This window comes from Alexandromys fortis, unplaced genomic scaffold (assembly GCF_014885135.2).
Source record: "Alexandromys fortis isolate MF-2015 unplaced genomic scaffold, M_Fortis_MF-2015_v1.1 scaffold_92, whole genome shotgun sequence".
NCBI lineage: Eukaryota > Metazoa > Chordata > Mammalia > Rodentia > Cricetidae > Alexandromys > Alexandromys fortis.
This window is the reverse complement of record NW_026067972.1, coordinates 3,018,761-3,042,097: the sequence shown is the minus strand read 5'-3', so window position 1 is coordinate 3,042,097 and position 23,337 is coordinate 3,018,761. Positions and strand designations below refer to the sequence as shown.

General features: G+C 50.2%; 1 protein-coding gene across 1 annotated transcript in view; it reads right to left on the bottom strand.

Moving 5' to 3' along the window:
• Positions 1-23,337, bottom strand: part of Gabbr2 (gamma-aminobutyric acid type B receptor subunit 2) — a 341,698-nt gene that overhangs the window by 222,297 nt on the left and 96,064 nt on the right. The window contains exon 2 of the mRNA XM_050155902.1: positions 875-1,012. Coding sequence (XP_050011859.1) covers positions 875-1,012 — 138 coding nt within the window. The remainder of the gene's footprint in view (positions 1-874; positions 1,013-23,337) is intronic.

Here is a 23,337-nt window from a genome sequence, read left to right as displayed (position 1 = left end):
GGATGGGTAGATGAATGGATAGATGGAGAGATGGGTAGATGGGTATCTGGATGGATGATGCATAAATGGATTGATGGAGGGGTGAATAAATGATGGGTGGATTGATAGAGGGATAAGTAGATAATAGATGGATGGATGGATGGATGGATGGATGGATGGATGGAATGCACATGGGTCACCACCACTCATCCTCATGGCCATATCTTTCTCTACTTTTTCTTTCCTTTTCCAAGTAACAGCTCTCACTGTTGAGCCTCACCTACAACCAACTATACGCCCACTGAAACATTCAATGGTGTAAAATTCAGCCATCATAAAAAGCCAATACCTGGCCAGGAGCCTATGAATGGTTTAATGAAGAAAAGGGCAGTCTCGCTGGTCAAAGGAGAACTTCAGTCTCCGGTAAGGAAAGGCTAGGGGCATCTGACATATGGTACAGTGGATGGACTCGGAGGCAGCCCTGGGTTCGTGTAGGGTTGTTGCTGTCTTGAGGATGGTAATGGTGCTACCTGAATGGGGGCGGGGCTGTCTGGGGGTGGTACTACCCCAGTGCTACCTGAGGCATGGTGCTGTCTAAGAGCAGCGCTGTGGAGTAGGTGACAGGAGCAGAGAGAGGATTATCGGCATAGGTAAATTTATAGGATTTTATGGACCCAAATGTCTGGCTAGGGAGTCAGCGGCACCACGGTTTCAGACACACAGTTTAAGGACCCTTAGTATGTTCAGTGGATGGACAGGCTAGGCAGGGGTCAGAAGGGAGGGTAATGGTGGCTGTGCAGCTTAGGAACCATATTATGCATGGCCCAATCCTGCTACGTCTTGCAGCCCACAAAGACAATTCCCCTGTGAGTGGGGTAGGGGGCTCCACCCTTACCTGCACCAGATTCCAGCCTTGGAGGGACTCGGCGATGATAGATGTGACAGATGGACAGACGCCTCCAAACACCATCAAGTGGTTCGGCCCGTACTTTATTGCATCGTAGAAGGCTTTCAAGCCCTTTGCATTGTCACACTGGGGAGAAACAAAGAAAGAGCAAGGCCCAAATTAGACACAGGTTCTAAGCCGAAAAAGCCCCATAGTGGGGGTCAGACAGTCAACCTGAGCTTAGGAAGGTTCTGGGTACCACATCCCAGATCTTCTCTAAGCTCCCTTAAAACCCAGCCTCCAGCCATCTCCTTCACACACAGAGGAAAACCACTCCCTCCACAGTGGCCTTTCCACATTTTAAAAGATGAGGCCACACTCTGGCTATTGTGAAAACAGCGGAGTACAAGTGTTGACAGGACGTGAAGAAACCGCAAGCTCCGTACACTAGCGGTGATGACATGAACCAGTTACACCGAGGAAAACAGTATGTCTACCCCCAAGAGTCAAAGAAGAATTACCATATGGTACAATAACTCTGTTTCTAGATGGGAACCCTAAAGCACTGAGAGGAAGGACTCAAAGATATCTGCACCCCGTGTTCAGAGCAGGACCAGTCCCACAACAGCCCAAAGGCAGGAGCATCACAAAGTCCATCAACAAACACAGGAACACACAGACCACATGTGGTACGTGCCCCCATGGAATATCATTCAGCCTTAAAGAGGGAAGACATTTGGACGCACGACACAGCCAAATTAATGCTAAAATGCAGGAAAAGAAGATTCATCTGATGTAGTCACACTGGAAAGTAGGAGAAAGGGACTCTGTGACACCCCCCCTCCCAGCTCATCTTTAGAGTCCTGAACTGAGACTGAAGGCTAACTAGGGCACTGGGGATGGGCGCATCTAAGCAGTCTGCTCATGGTGTGGTCCCACCCAACACCGATCTACAGTTGTCTGGGCTTCCATCTCACCCTGCAAGGTGGTCTAACAAGTTGCTAGAACTGTGACATCTCTTTTCTGAGACAAGCTCCTCTTCTAACTGCCAGCAAGCTCTCAATCTCTTCCTCCTCCTGGCGTGAGATTCCTGGGGGAGCCCCATTACCTTGGCCTCCATTATTTCAATAGTCTGATAGTCAGATTGAGGAACAAAAGTGTCTCTTTAAAATACCTTCATTTCCGACAGGCCGGTTACTGAATGATTCTACTCACTTGAAGTACCTCGAGTGGACAAATTCATAGAAGCAGGAACTACAATTGTGGTTTGGGGGTGGGGCAAAGAGAGTCAGGAGCGGAGATCACTGCTCAATAGGCCGAGGGCTTGAGTGTGGGACTATGGCAAAGGTCTGGAGACGAATGCTGTGACAATGTGAATGCACTGAATATCACAAGACACTAGAACAATGTTCAAAACGGCAACTCGATGTGGTGTACACTTGTCACACTGCGCAGGCGGGCGGGGGCGGGGGCTAGAGAGAAAAGATGCTGTGCATCTCGAGAAGAGAATTCAGCAGCGAAAACTTGCCGTGCCGTGCTCAGCCCGGAGCTGGTTGCTAAGGGCACGGCTCTGCTCAGGACTAGAAAGAAAACCTGACCAAGGACACATACCAGGGCACCCCAAGGAGGAAGAAACAAGAGAAAAAAACGTGGCAGCAATCCTTATGGCCCCTCTTCCTTTCCAGCTCTCCCTCTCAGCTAGTGGTCAGCTCCCCGTGAACAGAGGAAGCCTCCCAGCCTGGAGCTCAGCAAAGCACATCACCTCAGCTGCCTCGCTGTGCTCTGAGAAGCATGGATTCCTCCTTAGCCTACTGCCTTCCCTGCCCTTAGAGGTGAGAGATCTCCAGGGGTGCAAGTCTCAAAAGAAGAGGAACCCCTCTCCCGGTGACAATGGAGCCTATGCACACCACTTAAGAGCACTGTCTGTTCTTCCAGAGGACCAGGGTTCAGTTCCCAGCACCCACATGGCAGCTCACAGCTGTCTGTAACTCTAGTTGCAGGGGTCCAACACTCAACACTATCTTCTGGCTTCCACAGGCACATGGTGCTCAGATATACACGCAAACAAAATACTTATAAACATAAAATAGTTTTTACAGATTAAAAGCAAGCTATCACATTTATAGATTAAAAAAAAATCTTTGAAAACCAGGGCATGGTACTAGCTGTTGGGACCCGTGAAGATCTGGGCCCCAGTCAACTGGCAGGCATCCATCCCTCCAGCCAGATGACCCTCCAGCAGGGCAGTTAGAAAACACTCGGGACCACAGAGCCACTTCTCTGTGCTATTCACGAGGCTGGGAGAATGTTTGCAATTCTCGTCGCAGCGAGAGCTCTGCTTCTCAGGATGCCATACCCCTCCCTCCCTGCTGCTCACCTAGCCAGGCCTCCCCAGCCTCCTCGAGACCCCTGAAATCAAAGGCATCTCTTTCCGGCCTCTGGGTTACTGCACCTGTCGCTTCCTTTGCCAGAAACATATTTCCAGCTGACCTCTCATCTATCGGGCCTCCCAACCAATGGTACCCAGCCCACACCACCAACCAGTATGTTCAACCGGTGACTCTGAGGCCCCGCCCAGCCCATGGTAGCTATGAATCAAATCCAACATCAAATCATAGGTTTACTCAAAACATTATGAGATTGCTTTGTGATTCTTTGGGGGGTGTTCTGCAGTGTGAACTTTTGAATGATACCATGTTGCTGTATCAAAGGTTGGCCACTAACAGTCATTTTATATATATACACACACATACATACGTTTTTCAGTAATCATCCTATATTTTGTTTGTCTGTCTGGATGCTGACCAGAGGGCATGGTCTTCACCGTGGTCTGCTCAGGACTTCAGTCTGGATTCCACGAGTAAGTGTGGGGAGCCCTGGATTATCCCCACTGCTTTCTATTTGCACACCTGTCTCCTTTGCCTTTTTTGCACTCTCTGGGATTGTCCCCAGGGCTTTGCACACACTAGGCCAGTGCTGCACCACTGAACTACACCACGGCCCTCTTTAGGCTTTTTTCTATGCCTGAGTCTCCCTAAGTTGCCCGGGCTGGTCCTCCTGCTTCAGCCTCCTGAGAATAGAAGCTGCGACAATGGGCCTGAACCACCACACCCACCCTGTCTCTCTCTGTCTGTCCACTGTCCTTCGTCTCCTTTCTTCTCGCTTATTCCCATGGCTCCTGTAAGTGGTCATCGTAGGGGTAGATCAGGTGTTAACATGGAGGATAACCCCGTCCAGAAACTCTGGTCTCAGACCTCAGAGGCTGTGAGCTGGGCTGCGTGGTGTCCACTTTGTGCTGTGGATAGCACTTAGGGGCAGATCAGTCCACAGGCTCAAGGAGAGCCAAGGGGATGCTCTGAGAGAAGGCAGTGTATGGTGCAGGGTCAGAAAAAAACACAAGAAGGGAATCAGGAAAGAGAAATAACCCAGCCCCATGCACTCATGTGCATATGCATGCATGCACGCACACACTGACTGAAGAGGACTCGAGCCCTGGAGAAGGCGGAGGGAGGACCCTCACTGCCCTCTTGGGGAGTTTGGACTGAAACCTGTAGATAACTTAGAGAATTCAACTTTCACGTCTTCATTTGATTTTGGAGCTGGAGATGTAACTCAGTTGTTAGAGTCCTTGTCTGACATGCAAGAGGCCTTGGTTCAAGCCTTGCTACTGTGTAACCAGCTGGGGTGCTGCTCTTCTGAAATCCCTAGCTTGGTTGGGGACTTGCTACACAGTGAGTTTAAGGCCAGTCTGGGTTCCCAGACAGCCTGGTATATAAATAAACAAACAATAAACAAGTGGACTAATTTGGTGGGAGCAATCAAGAAAGAAGAGGGGATGGAGAGAAAGGGAAGAAGTTAGGCAACGATGAAGAGGAAATCCCCCCTTTTTGTTTCTCGGGGTCCTAACTAGCTGACTCCACTCGGCTGCTGAGGGCGCCCCACCCTCTGCAGAGCAGAAGTGTTTAGACACAGCCGCTCAGGGTTCATTTATCTGCCCTGATTTCTCGAGCCGTTTCTGGTTTGAATACATATCTGAAAGGGATTTTCTTGTGTTCTCATCTAATGACAATTACAGTGCAGAGCCACGCGATCTATCGTCAGAGCCGCGTGAAAACAATACTAAAGACAACGAGCTTTTCACACTTATTTGCTTAGCAACATCACCCATCTGCCCAAGACGCTGCATTAGCAACAAGGCTGGCTGCTCCCGGACACGCAGCTCCTGGCTTGGTCAGCTCACAAGTTTCTGCGCATCTGACAACCCCTTATTGCAGCTGGAAGACTCTTCCAAGGTCGCCAAGTGTTTGCCTGCCTCTATTTTCACCAGACTAGGAAATGCCAGGTAGGGTTTTGGCTCCAAAGGCCTTCACTCTGGAGTGTTACTCCCAGGAATATCATTTCCTGGCAGACGGGATTTTGCTCATGTAATTGAGGTACTAATTAGCTGACCTTAAATTAAGATCCATGTGAACTCGCTGTAATCCCACAAGCCCTTGACAGCAGAGATCTTTGGCTGAGAGCAACAGGGAAATTAGAGATTGGAAGCGTGGCAGCATCTTTGCGTCATTGCGGTTTAGAGGTGTCAAGGAGAGGAGGGCTTGGTCCTGCAATGGCAAGAACCTCAGTCTTGGGCTGGAAAGGTGGCTCAGCTGTTAAGAGAGCTTGCTGCTCTTGCAGAGGACTCAGGTTCGGTTCCCAACACCACATTGGGTGGTTCACAGTGCCCTCTTCTGGCCTCCATAAACACAAGGCATGTGCACAGCACACATACATACATACACATACATATGCACACATAGGAACTCATGCAGACACAGAAAATTTTAAAAAGCATGTTTAATGACTTCAGATTCTGCCAGGAATTGAAGCTGGCTTCGGAGCAGACCCTTCTCCAGTCACTGTATTCAGATCCAGCCCTGCATTTGGCACCTGAATGGAGTCACAGTCACTGGGGAGGTGGAGGCAGCAAGACCACAAGTTCATAGCCTGTTTGGGCAACTTAGCCTGTCTCAAACTAGCCAAACAGATTGTAAATGGCTGTGGATCTAGTCCCGGCATAGTGTGCTTTCTTAGCCTGTGCAAGGTCTTGAGTCCAACTCTTAGTATAACCAAAATAAATAAATACATAAAAATAAAGACTCAGCCATGTGACGTCATAGAAAGCTCCAAGCACAGGACTCCACTGGCACAGATCTCTGAGCCAGGAGATGAGTGAGGTTTGAGCCACCATGGTCATGATGATCTGTTGCAGCCAGACAAGAAGCTAATGCCTTCAGGTAGAATGAACAAAACACGATTGGTGTAGTGCGTTTCCTTCCATTTAAAGAACTGGCCTCATGTGTATAAGCCAGGTCCCTCCTGGTCTACATGGTGCCAAAGCTGTTTTCTCTATAAAGTAATAGGTAGTGGGAGGTCTTGTTTCGAATGTACTGATGTGGCAAAATAAAGATCCCTGTGCCCTCCTTAAACTAGTGAATCCAGGTGATGTAATCTACCTCCCACCCCTTGCGTTGCTCCTGTTGCAGGGGAAGCTGAGGACCGAAGAAGAGGGTCTCTCCTCCATCTTGCCAGGGTTAGGAGGGGACTTCTGATTCCCAGTTTAGAGGTTTCTAATAATTAGTAAACTCAGCAAGTGAAGAGAAGGTAAAGGTAAGTGTTTGAAAAAGACCATTTTCCCCAGACAGCTCTTGGTCTAAGGCGGGAGAACTCACCTCCTGGAGACTTAGACCCTTCCTCCCGATAGGAGTGCTAAAAGCCAGCCAAAGGAATCTTTGCCTTCCTTGCACCTCTTCCTCCACACCCTGTGTGCATAGTGTAATTTGTAATTTGCGTACATGCATTTGTATGCATGCCTGTGTGTGTGTGCACGTGTGCACATGTGCATGTATGTGAATACATGTGTGTGCATGTGCATGTGTGCATGCATGTGAATACACGTACACACACAATGTGTGTGTCTGTGTCTGTGTGTGTGTGTGTGTGCATGTGTGTAGGCTAGATGTTAACATCTATCTTTACTCTCGTTCTCTCTGTGCGAGTTAGTTTCTGTCAACTTGACACAAGCTAGAGATATCTGGGAAGGGGCATGCTCAGTTGAGGAACTGCCTCCATCAGATTGGCTTGAAGGCACGTCTGCAGGGCCATTTTCCTGACTGCTTTTGACGAGGAGAGTCTGGCCTACTGTGGGGAGTGCCAACTCTGAGCAGGTGGTCCTGGGTTGTGTGAGGAATGTAGATGGCTGTAAGCCTCAGAGCTAGCCAGTAAGCAGTGTTCCTCCATAACTGCGTCATTTTCTGCCTCCCTTCTGAGGACGAGGGACTATAACCGACCTGGAAGCCCAGATTAACTCCTTTTTCCCCAAGCTGCTTTTGATCATGGTGTATATCACAGAAGCAGGAAAATAGCTAGGATATGCTCTAATTATGTTTTTTAAATAGAGCCTCTCATTAAACCTTGAGCTAACAGTTAGTTATCCTGGCTGGCCAGGGAGCTCCAGAGATCCACCTGTGTCTGCCCAGCCCTCGCTCTCAGTACTAATGTTCCAGACACATGCCACTGTGGCAGACTTTGGTGTGAGTGGGTGCTGGGGATCTGAACTCGGGCCTCAGGCATGCATAACGGGTACTTTTCCGACTGAGCAACCTCCCAGCCCTCTTTTTTCCTCTTCAATTTCTTTTTCTGTTGCAGTGGAGGGATACAGCAGGTCACGGCACACGGGGAACAGAAGACGACTTGTGGAGTCAGTGCTAGTCACCCATCTTCATGTGGGTTTTGGGAATTGAACTCAGCTCTCCGGGCTTGGTGGCAAGCGCCTTTACCCATCAAGCCATCTTGTTGGCCTTCTTTTTCCTTTCTTGAGTAAGTGTCTCCTACATAGCACAGGCTGGCATGGAATTCCAGATGTGTGCCAGGCTGGCTTCACCTTGATTCTCCCACCTGCGGAAATTACAGGCTCATGCCCCCGGGCTCGGCTGCCTACTGTCCTACTTTAAAGCTACTCTCCCTAATCCTAAGTTCTGATTCTGAACCAGGAACCAAGAACCACCACCAAGAAGGTGGACTTTCCAAGCTGACCACTGCTGGATCGGCTTGGGGCTTCGACCTTATCCCAGCAGGGACCTGGGCCCAGCAGAACTGCACTGATTTAGAAGCTGCTGTGGACTCCCTCCCTTCCCTGTGGCCAGTATCTCTCCACGTTTGTTCCACATACAACAGAGCTGTCTTGGGGTAGAATGGGTTCTGAACTCCCTCTGCCTTCTGAGATAGCCTCCGAGTCTGTGCTACACATTGCCCGAGCCTCCAGAAACTCACATGCTGGAAGCAACTGATGTTTGAAGCCGAGGAAAGAGAGAATCCCAGAGGCCCTTCCCAAAGTGTAGCTTTCCTGTGTGGCCTCAGGACTCTGTCGTGGACAAGGTGGCTGGTGCACACCAGAGTGATTCACCGACAGGTCACCTGCTGAGTATCAATTTGCTCAACGGCCAGTTATCTGAAACATGAGGAATTTCTCCAAGCAACTCCCTTGGGGACACCTCCCCAGACACACTGCCCAGATTTGTCCTTCCAGCTCAGGTGGAAGTCAGCTTCACTTGGAGTGCACATTTCCCTCCTTTCTAAACCCAGCACTTGGAGATGGTCCCCAAAGCTCTGTTGATTATCACCTGCTCTTAGGGACTGCCCCTGCAGAAGTCAGCAAAATGCTGGAAGCTTTTTGATACCCTGTGTATGGCATCTGTCTGACCCTTTTAAAGAGCCATTCACTGAACCAATGATTATGAGAAGTTATGTGGAAGGTGTTTTTCAATCATTTGGCTTTTAAAACGTTGCACTCAGACCTCTGGAAGGGAGATCCGTGTCCTGGAAGAGGTGGGTGCCTCTTTGTTCCGCACCCCCCCCCACTAGACCGTCCTTCATGCACTTCAAGAGGGCATTCTGAGTGTTGGCATGGTCACTTCCTGCCCGACATATGGGAAGTAGCCCCACTGCTTACTCATAGCTCACACTGCCATGCACAGCTGGAAATAGGACCACAGTCCTGCCAATGACTGCCACCCGCATTCCAATGCACTGTCTTGGCCCCAACAGCTTCTCTATGCCTGTGAGAACCTGCCTCGGAGAAATCACCAGCACACACATGGGCTCTTAAAATTTAGCACTATAGACGGGAATAGATCCAACAGCCATGAAAATCTCTCTCTCTCTCTCTCTCTCTCTCTCTCTCTCTCTCTCTCTCTTTAATGAAAAAGTTAAGACCCCAGAATGAGTTCTATTTTCATTTAAATATCATTTTTAAAGGATTAAAATATTTCTTTGACTTGAGACTTTCAAAGAAAATGATGCGGGAAATGAAATTTTTTTTCCTTTTAAAAAAATGCCAAGAAAATGTCAGAATTAATAACAACCCATTGGAAACTGGGAATTATTCCCCCACAGAATGTTAGACTAGAGGGAGACCTTAAAAGCAAATGTGTCCAACCTGCTCTCCAGAGCAGCCGTGTCTGCTAACGTCCCTCCAGGGCCAGGGACTCTTCTGATAGAGTTCTCCCTGAGGTTGGTCTGGAAACCACTGTTTGTTTTGCATCTTCCGTCCCAAAGTCCCATAAAGGACCAGATGGCAAGCATCTTCATCTTCAATGGGCCTGAGCAGCTACTCATCCCTGCCACTGTAGTGTGAACAGTGGCAGATAATACATGAAGGAGCAAGGGCTGTGAACCAATCAAACTTTCTTTTTAAAAGCTGCAGCAGCTGGATATGGCCCTGGAGCCACATTTTGCTCACCCCAGCTCTGTAGCCTCATTGAACAAGCATGGTCCTCCACCTCAGGAGAGCCCCCCAGATACCTCAACTCAGCCTGTGTTTCTCAGAGATGCCTTCAGGCTAAATCACCCTTGGCTCCGCCAATCACTCCTTACAGATGATGCTTCTGTCTGTGTTAGTCCCTGGGCAGGCTTGGGAGCACAAGTGTTTGGGAGTTGTGGAGCCTACAGTGGTCTTCCAAATACCTCCATCTGCCTGACAGAAAACAGCACTAGATGCGGTTATGATGGTTCATGCCTGTAATCCCAGCACTCTACCCTTGAGCTACATACAAAGACTCTAAACTCCAAAGCAAAGCAGAACAGAAAAGAATGCCAGCTACCGAGTAGTGCACCCTGACTGTGTGTGCTAGGCTCAGTATTAAGAATTGTAGGTGACTTTATGCCTTATAGTATTACTAATGTCAGTTCTGTTTCCATTTCCATTTTACAGGTAGAGAAGCTGAGGCTCCCAAAGGTTAAGTAATTTATTCAAGGTCACATAAATGGCAAGAATTCAATTCTAGGCAATGTGATTTCAGAACACTTTTGTTTTAAATAAAAATTCCTGGGCCACCTAAATACAGGTGACAATGGTGTGTCTTGGGCAGTATATGGGGCCACTGGCAGTGGGACAGGATCTAACTCTAATGCGTGAACTGACTTTCTGGAGCCCGTTCTCTATGGAGAGAAACCTCGCTCAGCCTAGGCACGGCCAGGAGGGCCTTGGTCCTGCCTCTACAGGTGACGGGGACAGACTTAGTTGACCTCCCAGGGGGGGTCTTAACCTCCCTGAGGAGAGGATGAGGGGTGGGGTGGGGGGAAGGGGGAGGAGTGGGAGGAACGGGAGGAGAGGAGGGAGGGAGAACTGAGATCAGTGTGTAAAAAAAATAGAAAAAAAGTTTCCTGGGCCAGCAACATGGCCCAGCAGCTAAAGCCACTCCATGTGCTAGCCGGACAGCCTGAGTTCAGTCCCTGGAACACACAGCAGGCGGAGGGAACTCACCCCTCACAGCTGCCCTCCGACCGCCACGTGTGAACCACACACACAGACACCAGTGGTCTTAACACACACACTAATAAGTTAAGATAAGAAAATGAAAAGTAATTCCTACTTATGAAATACACCGCATCTAATATCCAATTTGGGCGGAGTCCTGTACCGCTCTTGCATACACCCTTCCTCACCCAAGGGGGCCTTTGGGGCACTTGCGTGTACCTGTTCTAGCTTGCCTTTTAGCTTCCCCCACTCCGCACCATTTAGTTTAACTGTGTAACCGGGATCACTCTGTGTTTCTCCAAAAGCAGGCCCTTCTGGCTCCACGTTACGTTTTTGCAACGTGTGTGTGACCGGCTGAGGTCTTCTGAATACACCACCCTCTCTGTTAACTCCTCTGTCCAAGGATACTTGGTGTCCCAGTGTGCTTCTGTTGCTGTGAAAAACACTGACCAACGTTTCAGGAAACATTCAGGGAGGAAAGAATCGATTTTCACTAACAGGTTAACAGGTTACAATCAGCATCCAAGGAAGACAACACAGAAGCTTGAAGTAAACGCCATGGAGAATACGGATTACTGGCTTGCTTATACAGCCTTAGCCCACTGAGGGATGGCACCGCCCACAGAGGGCTTGGCACTCTTCCACCAATTAGCAATTTTTTAAACAAATGCCTCATTGGACTTGGCTCTAGGCCCATCTGATCTAGACGATTCCTCCGTGGAGGCTTTCTCTTCCCAGGTGACTCTGGTTTGTGTCAAGTTCACAGCTGAAGCCAACTATGACCCTTGAGGTGTTCCCAGTGCCTTGGTTGTTCCGGCAGGACAGCTCAGCTAGACTTCCCATGCATAGATCCTGGCAAAGATGGATCGTTCTCCACGGCACAAACCTGGAAATGGAACTGTTGACTCATAGGGCATGCCCCACTCTCTCAGTGAGCCATCGACACTCCCCACAGCAGTCGCTGAGACGCCTCGCAGCTACACCCGTGCCAGCTTCCAATTTTGCCAGTCTGTGGGTATCTGCTGTCTCACTTCGGTGCGTGCGTTCCCGATTACTGGGGAGCTAAGGCATCCTTTCCTGTGTTTATGGGCTGTCTGAGCTTCCTCTTCCACGCGGGTGACTTTGCCCAGATTTTTATTGGGCTGTTTGTCTTTCCCCTATTGATTTATTCAGAGCCCTTCCAGCCACATCGCCAAGCTGAATGAAACATCACCTCCTGCATCCTGCGACTGACTTCCTCTGTGCCGCGGACTGCATCCCTGTGCTGTGTCACGCAGGACTCACAGTCAGAAAAGGCTGCATACACCTTCATGGTGGCAGGGGGCAGGGAAACTCCAAGGCAAAGTCCAGCCAATCAGAAGAGAAATGAAGAAGCAAACTTGAGGGATGCGGCTTGTGATAAGATAGCGACGCTGAGCTGGACCCACTTGACACGAAGGGAGGACACTCGGAAAGTGAACTTGAGAAGGCGGAGACAGGAATGGAATTGGAAGCTGGTTCATTTCCCCTTCTGTCATAGGTGGCTTTTAATCGATACCATCTAAAAATGAACACTGGAGTTGAAAAGCCCAGAGTCTAACCTCACTGCTTTCCAGAATCTTCTGTGACTCTCCGAGAGCAAAGCCAGAAACAAATGTTAGAGTGGTGCTGGCAAAATTGCTTAATGCAGTTCCTTCTACTTTGCATTCTTCCTCTTTGACAGGCAGATGCAGAAGCAGAAACCCTAGTGTAGCAGGCTACAGTAAAGACCTCATGTCCTAAATTCTTCATGCCCCCCCCACTTTAATACATAGAGAGATGTCAAGAACGGCAGTCAGGTGATGCTAAATACAGTGAGATTTGGGGTGACTTTTGTCCTATCTTTCCCCTTGGTATTTGTTTGTTTCACTTTAACCTTTTTTTTAAGCATCTATGACTTTTATACAGACTGAAAGTTCCCCCACTTTGAGACAGGGTCGTATGCAGCCCATGGGGCTGGCCAAGGAAAACCCCGCACTTCTGATCCTCCTGCTTCTGCCTCCCCAGTGCTAGGACTGCGTGCTTGCACCAGGACACCCAGTTTGTGCCCTACTGGGTATCTAGCCCAATGCCTTAGGAATGCTAGACAATCACTCTCTGAACTGGGTTACGTCCCCAGCCCCAAGAAAGACATTTCCAAACTAGGAAGCATTCTCAGCCACTCCTGTCTCTTTCCTGGTCTTCTGCCGTCGGCTTTCTGAATCTGAGGACAGGACTTCATCCTTATCATTGCTAAGTGACGTTAAAAATTAGCGCAGCATCATGGGCAGCTGAGCAGAGCACACGCTGTATTGACTTGCGATTGCAAGTAATTCATTCAAACACTTTCTGGCCATTCACTAAAGGCTAGGAGCTGTCTAGGAAAGAGCGAGCTCACGCACCCTGGAGCGGAATAGATACTCAGTAAAGGGTTACTGGCGTGTTACATTTGAAACAAAGAACAATAATAAATTGCATCACGGGCAGCCTTTACATAGCACTTATTTGTGCCTAGCTATCCTAAATGCTTCATATACCGTCTCACTGACACCTCGCAACCGGCCATAAGATCACATCCTGTTAGTATCATTATTCTTATAGACGAAGAAACCGAGCATCAGAGAAGCCGGTCAGCTGCCTAAGGGGTGGCATTCCTGAAAACATGCTTCATGGTGTCAGTGTTCTTACCCTCTTCATCTAAAGCACAAAGGGAGACCACAGTCCCCAGGTCCCCTGGCGTATTGAGTTTGTGTTTTGGTCATAAAAGGTGAGCAAAGGCAAGAAGTGAACCATGCCGGAGTGAGCCGAGGTGTGAGCAAGGAAGAATCCAAGGACTTAGAAGAAGAGGTGCGTTTGGGATGGAGTCGTAGAAAGACCAGTGGATGGGAGGGAGGCAGCCCTGACAAAATCAGGGACTGAGCCTTAAGAATCCTCCTTAACTTTGGGGATGAGGCCACTCTCTTTCTGAGAGCACCCACTGCACGGAGTAGGCATCATAACAGAACACAGACCCCCACATGTCTGGCCAGTGCAGGGGTCTCCCGTGGGCAGTATTTGAGCTTCGCTGGTCTGTCTGGAACTTTCTCGGGGGCAGTACTGCAGTCCAAGTTTCTCTTTCTAGTCCCCATCTTCAGGGTTTCTAGTCCCGGAGGTCTAGCCCTCCTTACCTGTCTGTCCCTGCTCTCCGCCTCCCACCACAGGCATCTCTCCAGAACCCCCGACTCTGGCTGAACATCCCCCGCCCACAGAGACGATTCTATTTCTCATTGTTTTATTTTCCTGCACTTGGCTGTGGCACAAACAAGAAAGGACCTTAAAACCTACTGATTCTCTGGAGCATAGGGTGTGGTCAGCCAGTCCAGATCACCTGGACCAATAGTAAGCTTCTTTAAGGGCCTGCCATATCTCTTTAGAGAAATTCAGCACATCTGATAAAGTATTAGAGAAAGCGAAAAGACATTACGGATAGACAAAGGAGGATTTGGGGAAATGGCAGGAAGTCAGAAAGTTTGCCTTGCTCTTGAAAAGCAAACATTCACTATCATTCAGGATGCTGACATCAGCACGAGGCCAAAGGACAGTATTAAAGGAGCCTGCTGTGTGCTGGAGTGTATCATCTCATTCTCCCTTCGTCTAGGAAGGACCTGGTCCTGCCCAAGAGTCTCAGGCACGCTGGATGAACAGAGCCGTTGCTGTGAAATTGATTCCATCTCCGTTGGTGTGAACACCCTGAAATAAAAGTAGTCGCCTCCAGAGCTCTGTCCCAAGAGCTTATTTACTGCAGCCAGCTTGAGTTTTTCACACCCCGTCCTCAGGGTGGTGGACGGGCCATCTGCTTCTCAGTCAAGAAGGAACGGCCGCCATCTTGGATGCCACCGGTTGCCAAGGAAGAGCAGGAGAGGCTCACACAGCCGCCTGAGCAGAGCCCCCTGACCAGCTGTCCACCTGGAAGACTGCACCACTGGCGTTTCCGTATTCTCCCCTGAAGCTGTCACTCTGAATTCTTGGCCAGCTGCAGACGGAAGTTACATGAGAAGGATGGAGCCCCACCGCCCAGCTCCCCTCGGCACCGGGAAAGCCAATTACCTGGTTTACAAAATGTTTTTCAGAGCTTGGTAGATACAAACTGCGTTTCCTAATTAGCTGTCGATAAATCTCGCTGCATATGCAGGTGTGACATTTTTAAAAAGTCAGGGTCACAAGCACGGAGCTTGCCTGGGCTGCCTGTCAGGAGGGACTGTTCCTTCCTGCAGGTCTGTGCAAATATCAGGCATTTTTCAGCCCTTTCCCTAGGGTTGGGGGGGCCCTCAGGTCACCTGCAAAAGAGGGACCAAACTCCTGCTGTGTGCCACCGGATCATCTCCAGCGCTGAGGGGCGCATGGGGGCCTGAGCAGCGTGCTGAGGGAGGAGCTAAGAAGGGCATGGCCCTGCCATCAGGGTACTTGCAATCTATAGTGAGGGAAAGATATGGGCATATTTGAGGGAACTGTGATAAGTAACATAATGGAGATTTCAATAATTCCTGTGTCTCTACCCAGACCAGTGCATGATGAGGGGACAGACTGAACCAGGTTTGGGGGATGCAGAAAACACTACTACAGCTCTGGCTAGCAAGGAAGGACACGTTCAAACAAAAGCTCGCATATGAGGCAGGACAGTGTGGGAAAGATTGCATTGAATAAACAAACAACAAACACTGGAACAGTCTGCTGGGATTTCTTGGAGGAGGTGACATCTCAGCTGAGGCTTGAAAATAGGCAAAGGGTGGTATGGTAGGAAGGAACACCAAGCCAGGTTACCCACAAGATCAAAGGCCTGGCAGTGGGAAGGGGCAGGGCCTGCAGGAACATGGAAGAGGGAAGGAAAGGGTGTGGCAAGAAACAGGGTGGCTGGGGTGAGGCAGGCTTGACCAGCACCTAGCCAGTGAACTGCAAGCAGGTGCTGTTTTCTTTCTTTTAGGAAGGAACAGGCCAGTGGAGAACAAGAACTGGAGGTGGCTGAGGGGAGCCATGCTTGCTTCACCTAGGCACCAATGGCAGCTGGCACTCAGTGGGGATGGCGCCGGGGAGGAAAGAGGTCAGCTGGGAATGGTAGTCTGGGTAAGAGGAGCTGGCTTGGTGAGACTATGGCCCAGCGCCTTGGAAGAGACACTTATCATCAGGGAACCTGGGCACTACCAGACGCTGTGGGCTCGAGTGGCTCATGCTATCCATGAAATGTATTCAAACACGCAGGAGCCAGGGATGGGAAGGTAAAAAGACGAAGGCACAAGAACAGGGTTCTAGACCTACCCTGCTTCACTCTGTGACCTGCCTCGTCTGCCCTTTAATAGGAGTTAGTGGATATGTCAGTGAAGAAAGCTGGGCTATGTTGTGGCAACAAACTCCTTCCCCTCCAACACACACACACACACACACCACCACCACCACCACCTAAATGAGTCTTCTGGGAGAAGCTGATTTCTTCCTCATCAAAGAGACTTGACACATCATAGACACTCTGTCCACCTAATGGAACAGACACCATCTTGCACCCTGCTGGTTGCCCAAGGAGAAGGTGACTCAGCAAGCCCTTGAATGCGACCTCTGACCAGACAGGGTGGTGAGATGCATAGCCACACCCACGTACAGGGGCTAGAGAGCAGCTTACACCCCAGTCATAGGGAATGGAGAAGCAGGTACCAGCAAGCCCACAGGTGAGGGTCCTGCTCCTTCCTCGGGCCCCTCCAGCCTTTCCAGTTTGGTTTCTGTTCACAGCTGAGTATTGACTCAATTCACACACAGCTCTTCCTTAGCGTTGACCTGCGTGCCAGGCACCATGCCGAAGTCTTCCCATGCATTATCTCATTTGCTATTCATAATGTATCTTGTTCAATATTTGCAATGACCCTTTTAGCCCTCACTTAACAGAGGAGGAAATAGAGGTTCGGGGAGCTTCGCTGACAAGCTCAAGGTCACAAGGAGGGAGAGTCATGAAGTCTGTATTCAGAGTAGCCCATCATACTCTGAACCATAAGCTCTTCGGAACAAACGGCTATTTAAAGCTGCCCCAGGTGGGGTACAGTGAGAGAATGGGGGAGCTCTGCGGGAGCACGGCGTGGAAGTGCATTCCAGCCAGATTTCTATTCCTGAGAAGCTGTGAGGAGAGGCAGAGACGGGAACTGTGGAGGTGAGGCTAGAGCACTGTGATGGGCCTTACCTTGGGGTGCTCACTGGGTAAGTGGAAAGGACAGACTTCTGAGCCACACTTGGCAGGCTTGCAGCACCGGCCAGGGGCTCCCCTTGTTCTCCAGGCCTTGTTCTTAGCATTTTAATCATTGTAAGTGGCCGGTTCTGTGGCCTTAAGTGCACTCAATGTTGTGCAACCACGGCCACTATCTATTTCCAGAACTCTCCATCATCTCAAACAGAATATCTCTCTGTCTATTAAGCTCTGGAGGTTCTTAAATTGCTCCACTCTGGCAGTGACGTCACCAGAGTTGAGGGCGGGGAAGAGGACCCAGGCAGATGTGTGAAGGCCGTGATGAAGGAGGGGAGGCAGGTGAGACGCCGGCAGGAGAGGTGCGCGTCTGTCTTGGCAGGAGGTGCAGAGTCCAAAGCAGAGGGGAGAGACAGGAAGGGAGACTCGGAGAGAGGGAGAAATCCCAACCATTCCAATGGAACCTGTGAGTTCTGGGTCATCGGGAACTGAAGAAGAGGGTACTTTGGGCCCTGGGGATACCACAAAGTGGGTTAGACTGACCCACACCTCTGCCCACCACTTGGGAAGCTACATCTTAAAGCCCAACCATCACTGGGAGCTGTTCCCTGGTTTACCCAGAAGCCCAGAATTCCTGCTTGAACATTCGCTAGGCACCTGCTTTTAGACGAAGGGTGGTTGTTATGGGAGGCAGACTGCCGCTTCTGCATGCAGCCATGCATCCCTAGTCCCAGAGACAGTTCTTTATGCGCCTCACTTGTCTTCCGGCTGGGGACAGCAGCCACGCCCCAGCGTCATGGACTAGGGCTGAGTGAGTGCTACATTTCCCTGTGACCATCAATCATTCATCTCTGGGCATCACTATTATGCACCTGGCCTATAAGCCAATCTGATGAAAGCAAGGCTTCAGTTGAGATTCTCTCTGCCCAGATATACCTAGATTTGTGACAAGTTTTCAAAAACAAACCAGCACACTGACTGTGGGTGCCTCACTCCCTTGCCGCGCTGACCCTTCCTCCAACCATGAGTGATCGTATCCCCTCAAACAGCAAACAAAAATAAGCCCATACTCCTTTAAGTTGCTTTTGACAGTATTTGGCCGCAGCAGTGCAGAAAGTAACTAAGGCAAGGATTGGTAAAGAGACCTGGGTTTGGGCTCATCCCTGCTCTCTGCTCAGGGCTGAAGTGGGACTCTTGGCTCCCAAATACACTCATTTCAGTGTGCTGCCCTCTCCCCCTTTCCCCAGAGGCCAAGCCAATGTACCAGGCTCTTGAATTAACCTGTACTTTGAGTCTCCAAAACTATGCTCTAGAAACACGTCTCTAGTTTATAAGTAGCCCACGTCCGGCATTTTGTTACATCAATGGGCAGTCGATCGGTGCAGAAGGCCAACCTATCAGAGGGACATGTGGAGCCAGCCCAGTAGCTCAGCCAGCCATGAGTGCTGTGTTTACTCAGTTTGATGAATTAGGAATCAACAAAGGAGCTCCTTCCAGCAAGGTCTGCCAGGATTTGGGCAAACAGAGGGAAGAAGTCAGAGCCTGTCTTCACAAGTGCATGGGGACAAAGAGGAGCCAAGGGGCAGTCGCAGCATAGTGCGGTGGCTTTGTCCATTTAGGAACTGGGACAAAACACCGCGGACGGGACGACACATGGACCACAGTCACTCCTTTCCCACTTCTGAGTCTACAGAGTTCGAGATAAAAGAGATCCATTGTTTCCTGAAGGCTCCAGCTCCTGGTTCAAAGACAGTGGCTTCTTGTCACAGACTCATGTGGTGAGAGCAAGTTCCCTTGAGCCTATTTTATAAGCATACAGATTCCATCATGAGGACTCTGCCCTTATGATCTAATCACCTCCCTGAGGCACTATGTTCTAAGGCCATTGTCTTGGGGGTGAAGATCTCAAGGGATACTTTTTGGGGGTACCATATACATCAATATGATAGTTGATAGGAAGGTACATCATGAATGGGCAAATGCAGGGCCTCAAGGAGGCTCCTGGGCCAGAGCTAGGAGTGAGGGAGGACTTCGTGCAGCCAAAGGTGCTGCTGCTTGTGCTGGGTTTGGATGCTCAAAAGGCCATCCAGATGGGAAGGCGGGGAGGACAGCCCACAGTGAGGAAGACATTCGTTCCATCCTTCATTCACACTGCAAGAATTCATGGTGTTAGTGTAGCTCTTCCTACAGGCACTGTTCTCAGTACCAGGGACACTGCAGGGAACAAAGCCTCTGCCCTTGAGGAGTGGCCAGTCATTCCAGTAGTGGAGGGAGCTCAATGAGCAGGACAGTAAAGAGTGAGTGAGTGGTAGATCATAGAGGAGCGAGTGACGTGGGTCTAACAGGGTGGGGAGCAAGAAGGCAAAGTAAACTGAAGGGAGGGCAAGGAGCCAGCAACACGGGTGCCCTGGCTCACTTTCTGACATTCTTTCTCAGCCCAGATGGGGTGGTGAGCGGCTGGGGCCTCTGCAAGACCCGTGTGCGAGGGAATGGAATGGAAGACAGCTCTGGGGAGGAGGGCTTGGGAGCACTCTGGTGAATGAGTGATAACAGTCGGTTACTATTAAACCACCTCCACTGCTGTCATCCCTAGTTAAAGCAACTTTACAGACCCTGATGATCTGGGGTCGAGCTGGCTCCTAATGGAGATGTCTAAGCCAGAAGAATGCTGATGAAAACGGTTGCTCAGAATTGCCCGATCTCGAGGCTGGAGCTCCCCATAGGTGGCTCAACCTACCTGGTGCAGAACAGCCCAACAGGACGCGGGTGTAAAGTCATGCAAGACGGTGGGCATTCAGGTGAGAGCCAGGTTTGTGCTCACATGAGGACTCAGGTGTGCATTCGTACGTGAACTTGAATATGAACTCAGGTGTGAACTCAGACGGGAGGGCCTGTGGGGTGGGGAGGTCTTGGAGCCTTCCTAACGAACCCCAGGCACCAGAACTGTGGCTTCTTCTGAGCCTGGGAGTGGCAGCATGCCAACCCCGACCTAATGACACCTCCTAGATAGGATGTACCCCTCCTGAACATGTGACAGAAAGTCTCAGAAACTTCTCTTCCTCAGATGCAGATTGTCAATTTGGTGAATTTATAAGAACTTTCATGACCCAAGAGGATCTAGACATGGACGGGCTGCTATTGCCTGACCTGAAGCCAGAGGCTGTTGGGGGACGAATCTATCATTTGTTGTGATGTTGGGGTAAGTGCCACTGAGTCTCAGGATCCTTGTCCCAGGTAGCATCTGGTGTTCTCTGAGGTCCAAGGATTCTGGAAGTTTCCATGAATGTGGTAGAATGATTCTGCAAGAATCACTTTCAAAACTGGGTCTTGGGTCTCATCCCGAAGGACTCAGACTCAGGGGGAAACGTAACGTTGTGTGTACTGCCACTGCTCCTCTTACCAAGAACTCTAACCCATAAACACCCACCATAGCCTCCTGGGTCTTCGCAGCCGCAGCTGAAGGCAAAGAAATCATGCCTTCATAAACTCTCCAAGGAAATAAGCGGCCACACCAGGATTTCCTCATCTTACAGAAAATAACAGTGTTTCCCTGAGTATCAACTTCACTCTGAAACTGTTGCATGGTTTTCTTCTTAGGTTCAATATCCATTGCTGAGCTTTGAAACAAATCACTAATTCTTACAACTTAAAGGGGGTGGGGGGAGAAAGAAAGAAAAACGAGCAGGAAGTGCAATAGGATAAATACAAAAGGGAAGATCTGTAAGAGTCCACACACACCCAGGTCTTCCAAGTTGAGAAACCAGGTGGAAAGATGGCAGAGTTGAGGGGACAGATGGTGACGTCATGACACAGGGGGTGTGCTGGAGTGCCACTGAATTTATACTCAAAAATAGCTAAGATGCTAAGTCCTGTATGTATTTACCACAGTCTATCAAACACAAGCCGTGGGGTCTGTTCCACCACGTGAAGGATGGGGAGCCATCAGTTCCTCCCGTGTCCTCTGGGGCTGGGAGCACAGGGACACTCTGACTCCTCCAGGTGGGGAGAGCAGTTGTCAAACTAGACTTCAGCGCAACAGTAAGGAAAATTGGAACTAGAACCAACTCACTATTACACAGGCGCGCTGAACGGATTGCTCTCTGTGCACTGAACCTGAACAAGGAGCCTGGAAGCCTGAGCTAGTGACGAAGAGCTACTGAGAAGGAAGAGATGCCCAGAGCCCACACAGCAGGCCATAGGGGTACACCCCAGATTCCTGGCACCCGTGGACTCCCCCTAGGCTCCATACCGGCTTCACTCGGTCCCAGATCCCTAAACTCCTAAGAAAGCGTGTGGCTTCTGCTATGGCAACTGGTTGACTCTGTGTTTGCTCTTTCTCCAGACTTTCTGAGCGGGATGTCCTCCCCGGAGGATACAGTACGACAGTCTTTATCTCTCTCAGACTCCATGGGGGAAGAACCAGGCTCTGCGGCAAGTCTCTGAGTTCAAATCCTCCAGCTGAACAACCGTGGCAGACTTTTGAGGCTCCCTGCTTTGGTGCCTGGCCACCTCAAGGATTATAAATATGTACCTCATATGGTTGATTGAGGGTTAAAAGAGTTCATTCATTCGATGCTTGGGAGTGAGCTCTACTCTAGGAGTGCTTGAACACGGCAGGCTCTTCCAGTGATTGTCTCGGGACCTCCTGGTCCTGGAACCCTGGATGATAAGTCAGTGTTTACTGTACAGCCCCATGGGAGAAAGGAGGAGTCACCACTAGGCCTTGGGGTGTGACTCACTGCACCCTCCCCACTCACATCTGTACAGGGCCAATCAAGACAAGTGAGAGGGGTCACCCTAGGCACCCCCATCTCCCATTTCATTCCTATATAAGCCTGGACCAGTTTCTGGAGCAATACTGAAGGAAAGGGCAGTGTGGACACGACAGGACCATATGGGGACCCGCCCCTTGCTCTTGCTTGCTATTTCAGGACAATCCTTTGGCATGACAACCAGACTTGCCAACCCTGCCACCATCAGTCTCCATCCTTGCGTGCATTTTGCAAGGCACTGGCCTCCATGGTGGGAGGTTTGTTTTCATGGGTTCTGCTGAGATCTGCTTCCCTCAGGAGACAGCAGGTGGGGTGTCCGCCCTGGCATCCTGATCAAGATATGGGTTGGGGAACCTATAGCTCTTCTTCTCAAAGCAGGCATGTGCAAGTCCTCCACAGGGAAGTGGGGCATTCTACGCTGCTCAGTGCTGATTTGTCTTCTCAACCATAGCTACTGTGGCCACCCCCATGGGTGCCCTATCACTGTGACCCACATCCAAGGAAAAGTCAGTTCAGTCAAGAAGGGATCGTGGAGCCAACTGGGCCAAATGGTGCAATGTTCTGCCAGGAAACCCAAGGAGTCTGGCTAGTCTGAGCCCACATGACAATTCTGTGGGACCAGGATTCAGGACAGTGCACCCCAGCACCCCCATATGCTGTAAAACACACACGTACAGAGGTACTTGGTTCCACACACACTAACAGAGCACTAAACCCAATCCTTAAACTGGGAACTTGGTGGTGACAAATGACACGCTGGGGACAGTACACAAGGACTGAGTGTCTACTAGGGCACAGAGGACACACTCGCGGATCACAACAGCTCTCCATTCCTGAGGCTTGCTGGGGGGGTGCCAAACCCGACTCATGTCCCCACATCATGTCACTTCCCATGTCTCCGCTCTACAGGTTCAGAGATACAAGGTCTAGAACGCACATCACCTGCTCAGCATCACGAGGCGTGCCGAGGAGGAGCCAGCGTGGAGCCGCTATCCACATGCTTCCTCGTGCCCAGGGAGTCTAGGGAGTATCAAAAATGAAGTAGCAACAAGCATCCTAATCATCTTTGGTCTCTAAAGCCACCTGGGTGATGACACAGACAAGGAAGCCTCCAGGAATACTCTCTGAGGAGGAAGAGCCACAATCCGGGGAGGGGAGGGTGTGTGGCAGAGGACAGCAGGGCCCAGCATGTGCTGCTGGTAACATCGAAGGGTGTGAGGATGTCACAGAGCCAGGCCATGGCGGCGGTCACCTCTGAAGTGGACTGGAGGTCAGAGAGGCTTCATGGAGGAAGGGGAGGGATGAGCAGGAGATGGAGGAAGAAGAGGGAGAAAGAAGTGGGAGGTGATAGCTTTTCAATAGGAGGGGGAACAGGACCGCCCCACCAACCTGAGCCAAAACATTAAGCACGGTACGGAACTGTGACCCTACGCCCACACGCCATCACCCACCTTCTCCAGAAGCAGAGGGAACACAAAGCCACACAGCGAGCCAGATCACTGATGCGGAGCGTTACATGAGGAAACAAAGGGATTTCGATAGGAGGCTGGCGATGCAGTCAGCCGCAATAAATAAATTAAAATGTGGCATTGTTGTCTCTGTGTATGTTGGTTTTAATTACTATTTACTGGAAAACCGAAACTTTGCATAGGAAAGGAGAAGAAGATCTTCAAAGTTGTACAAGATCAGCTTGTGTGTAACGGAGCTG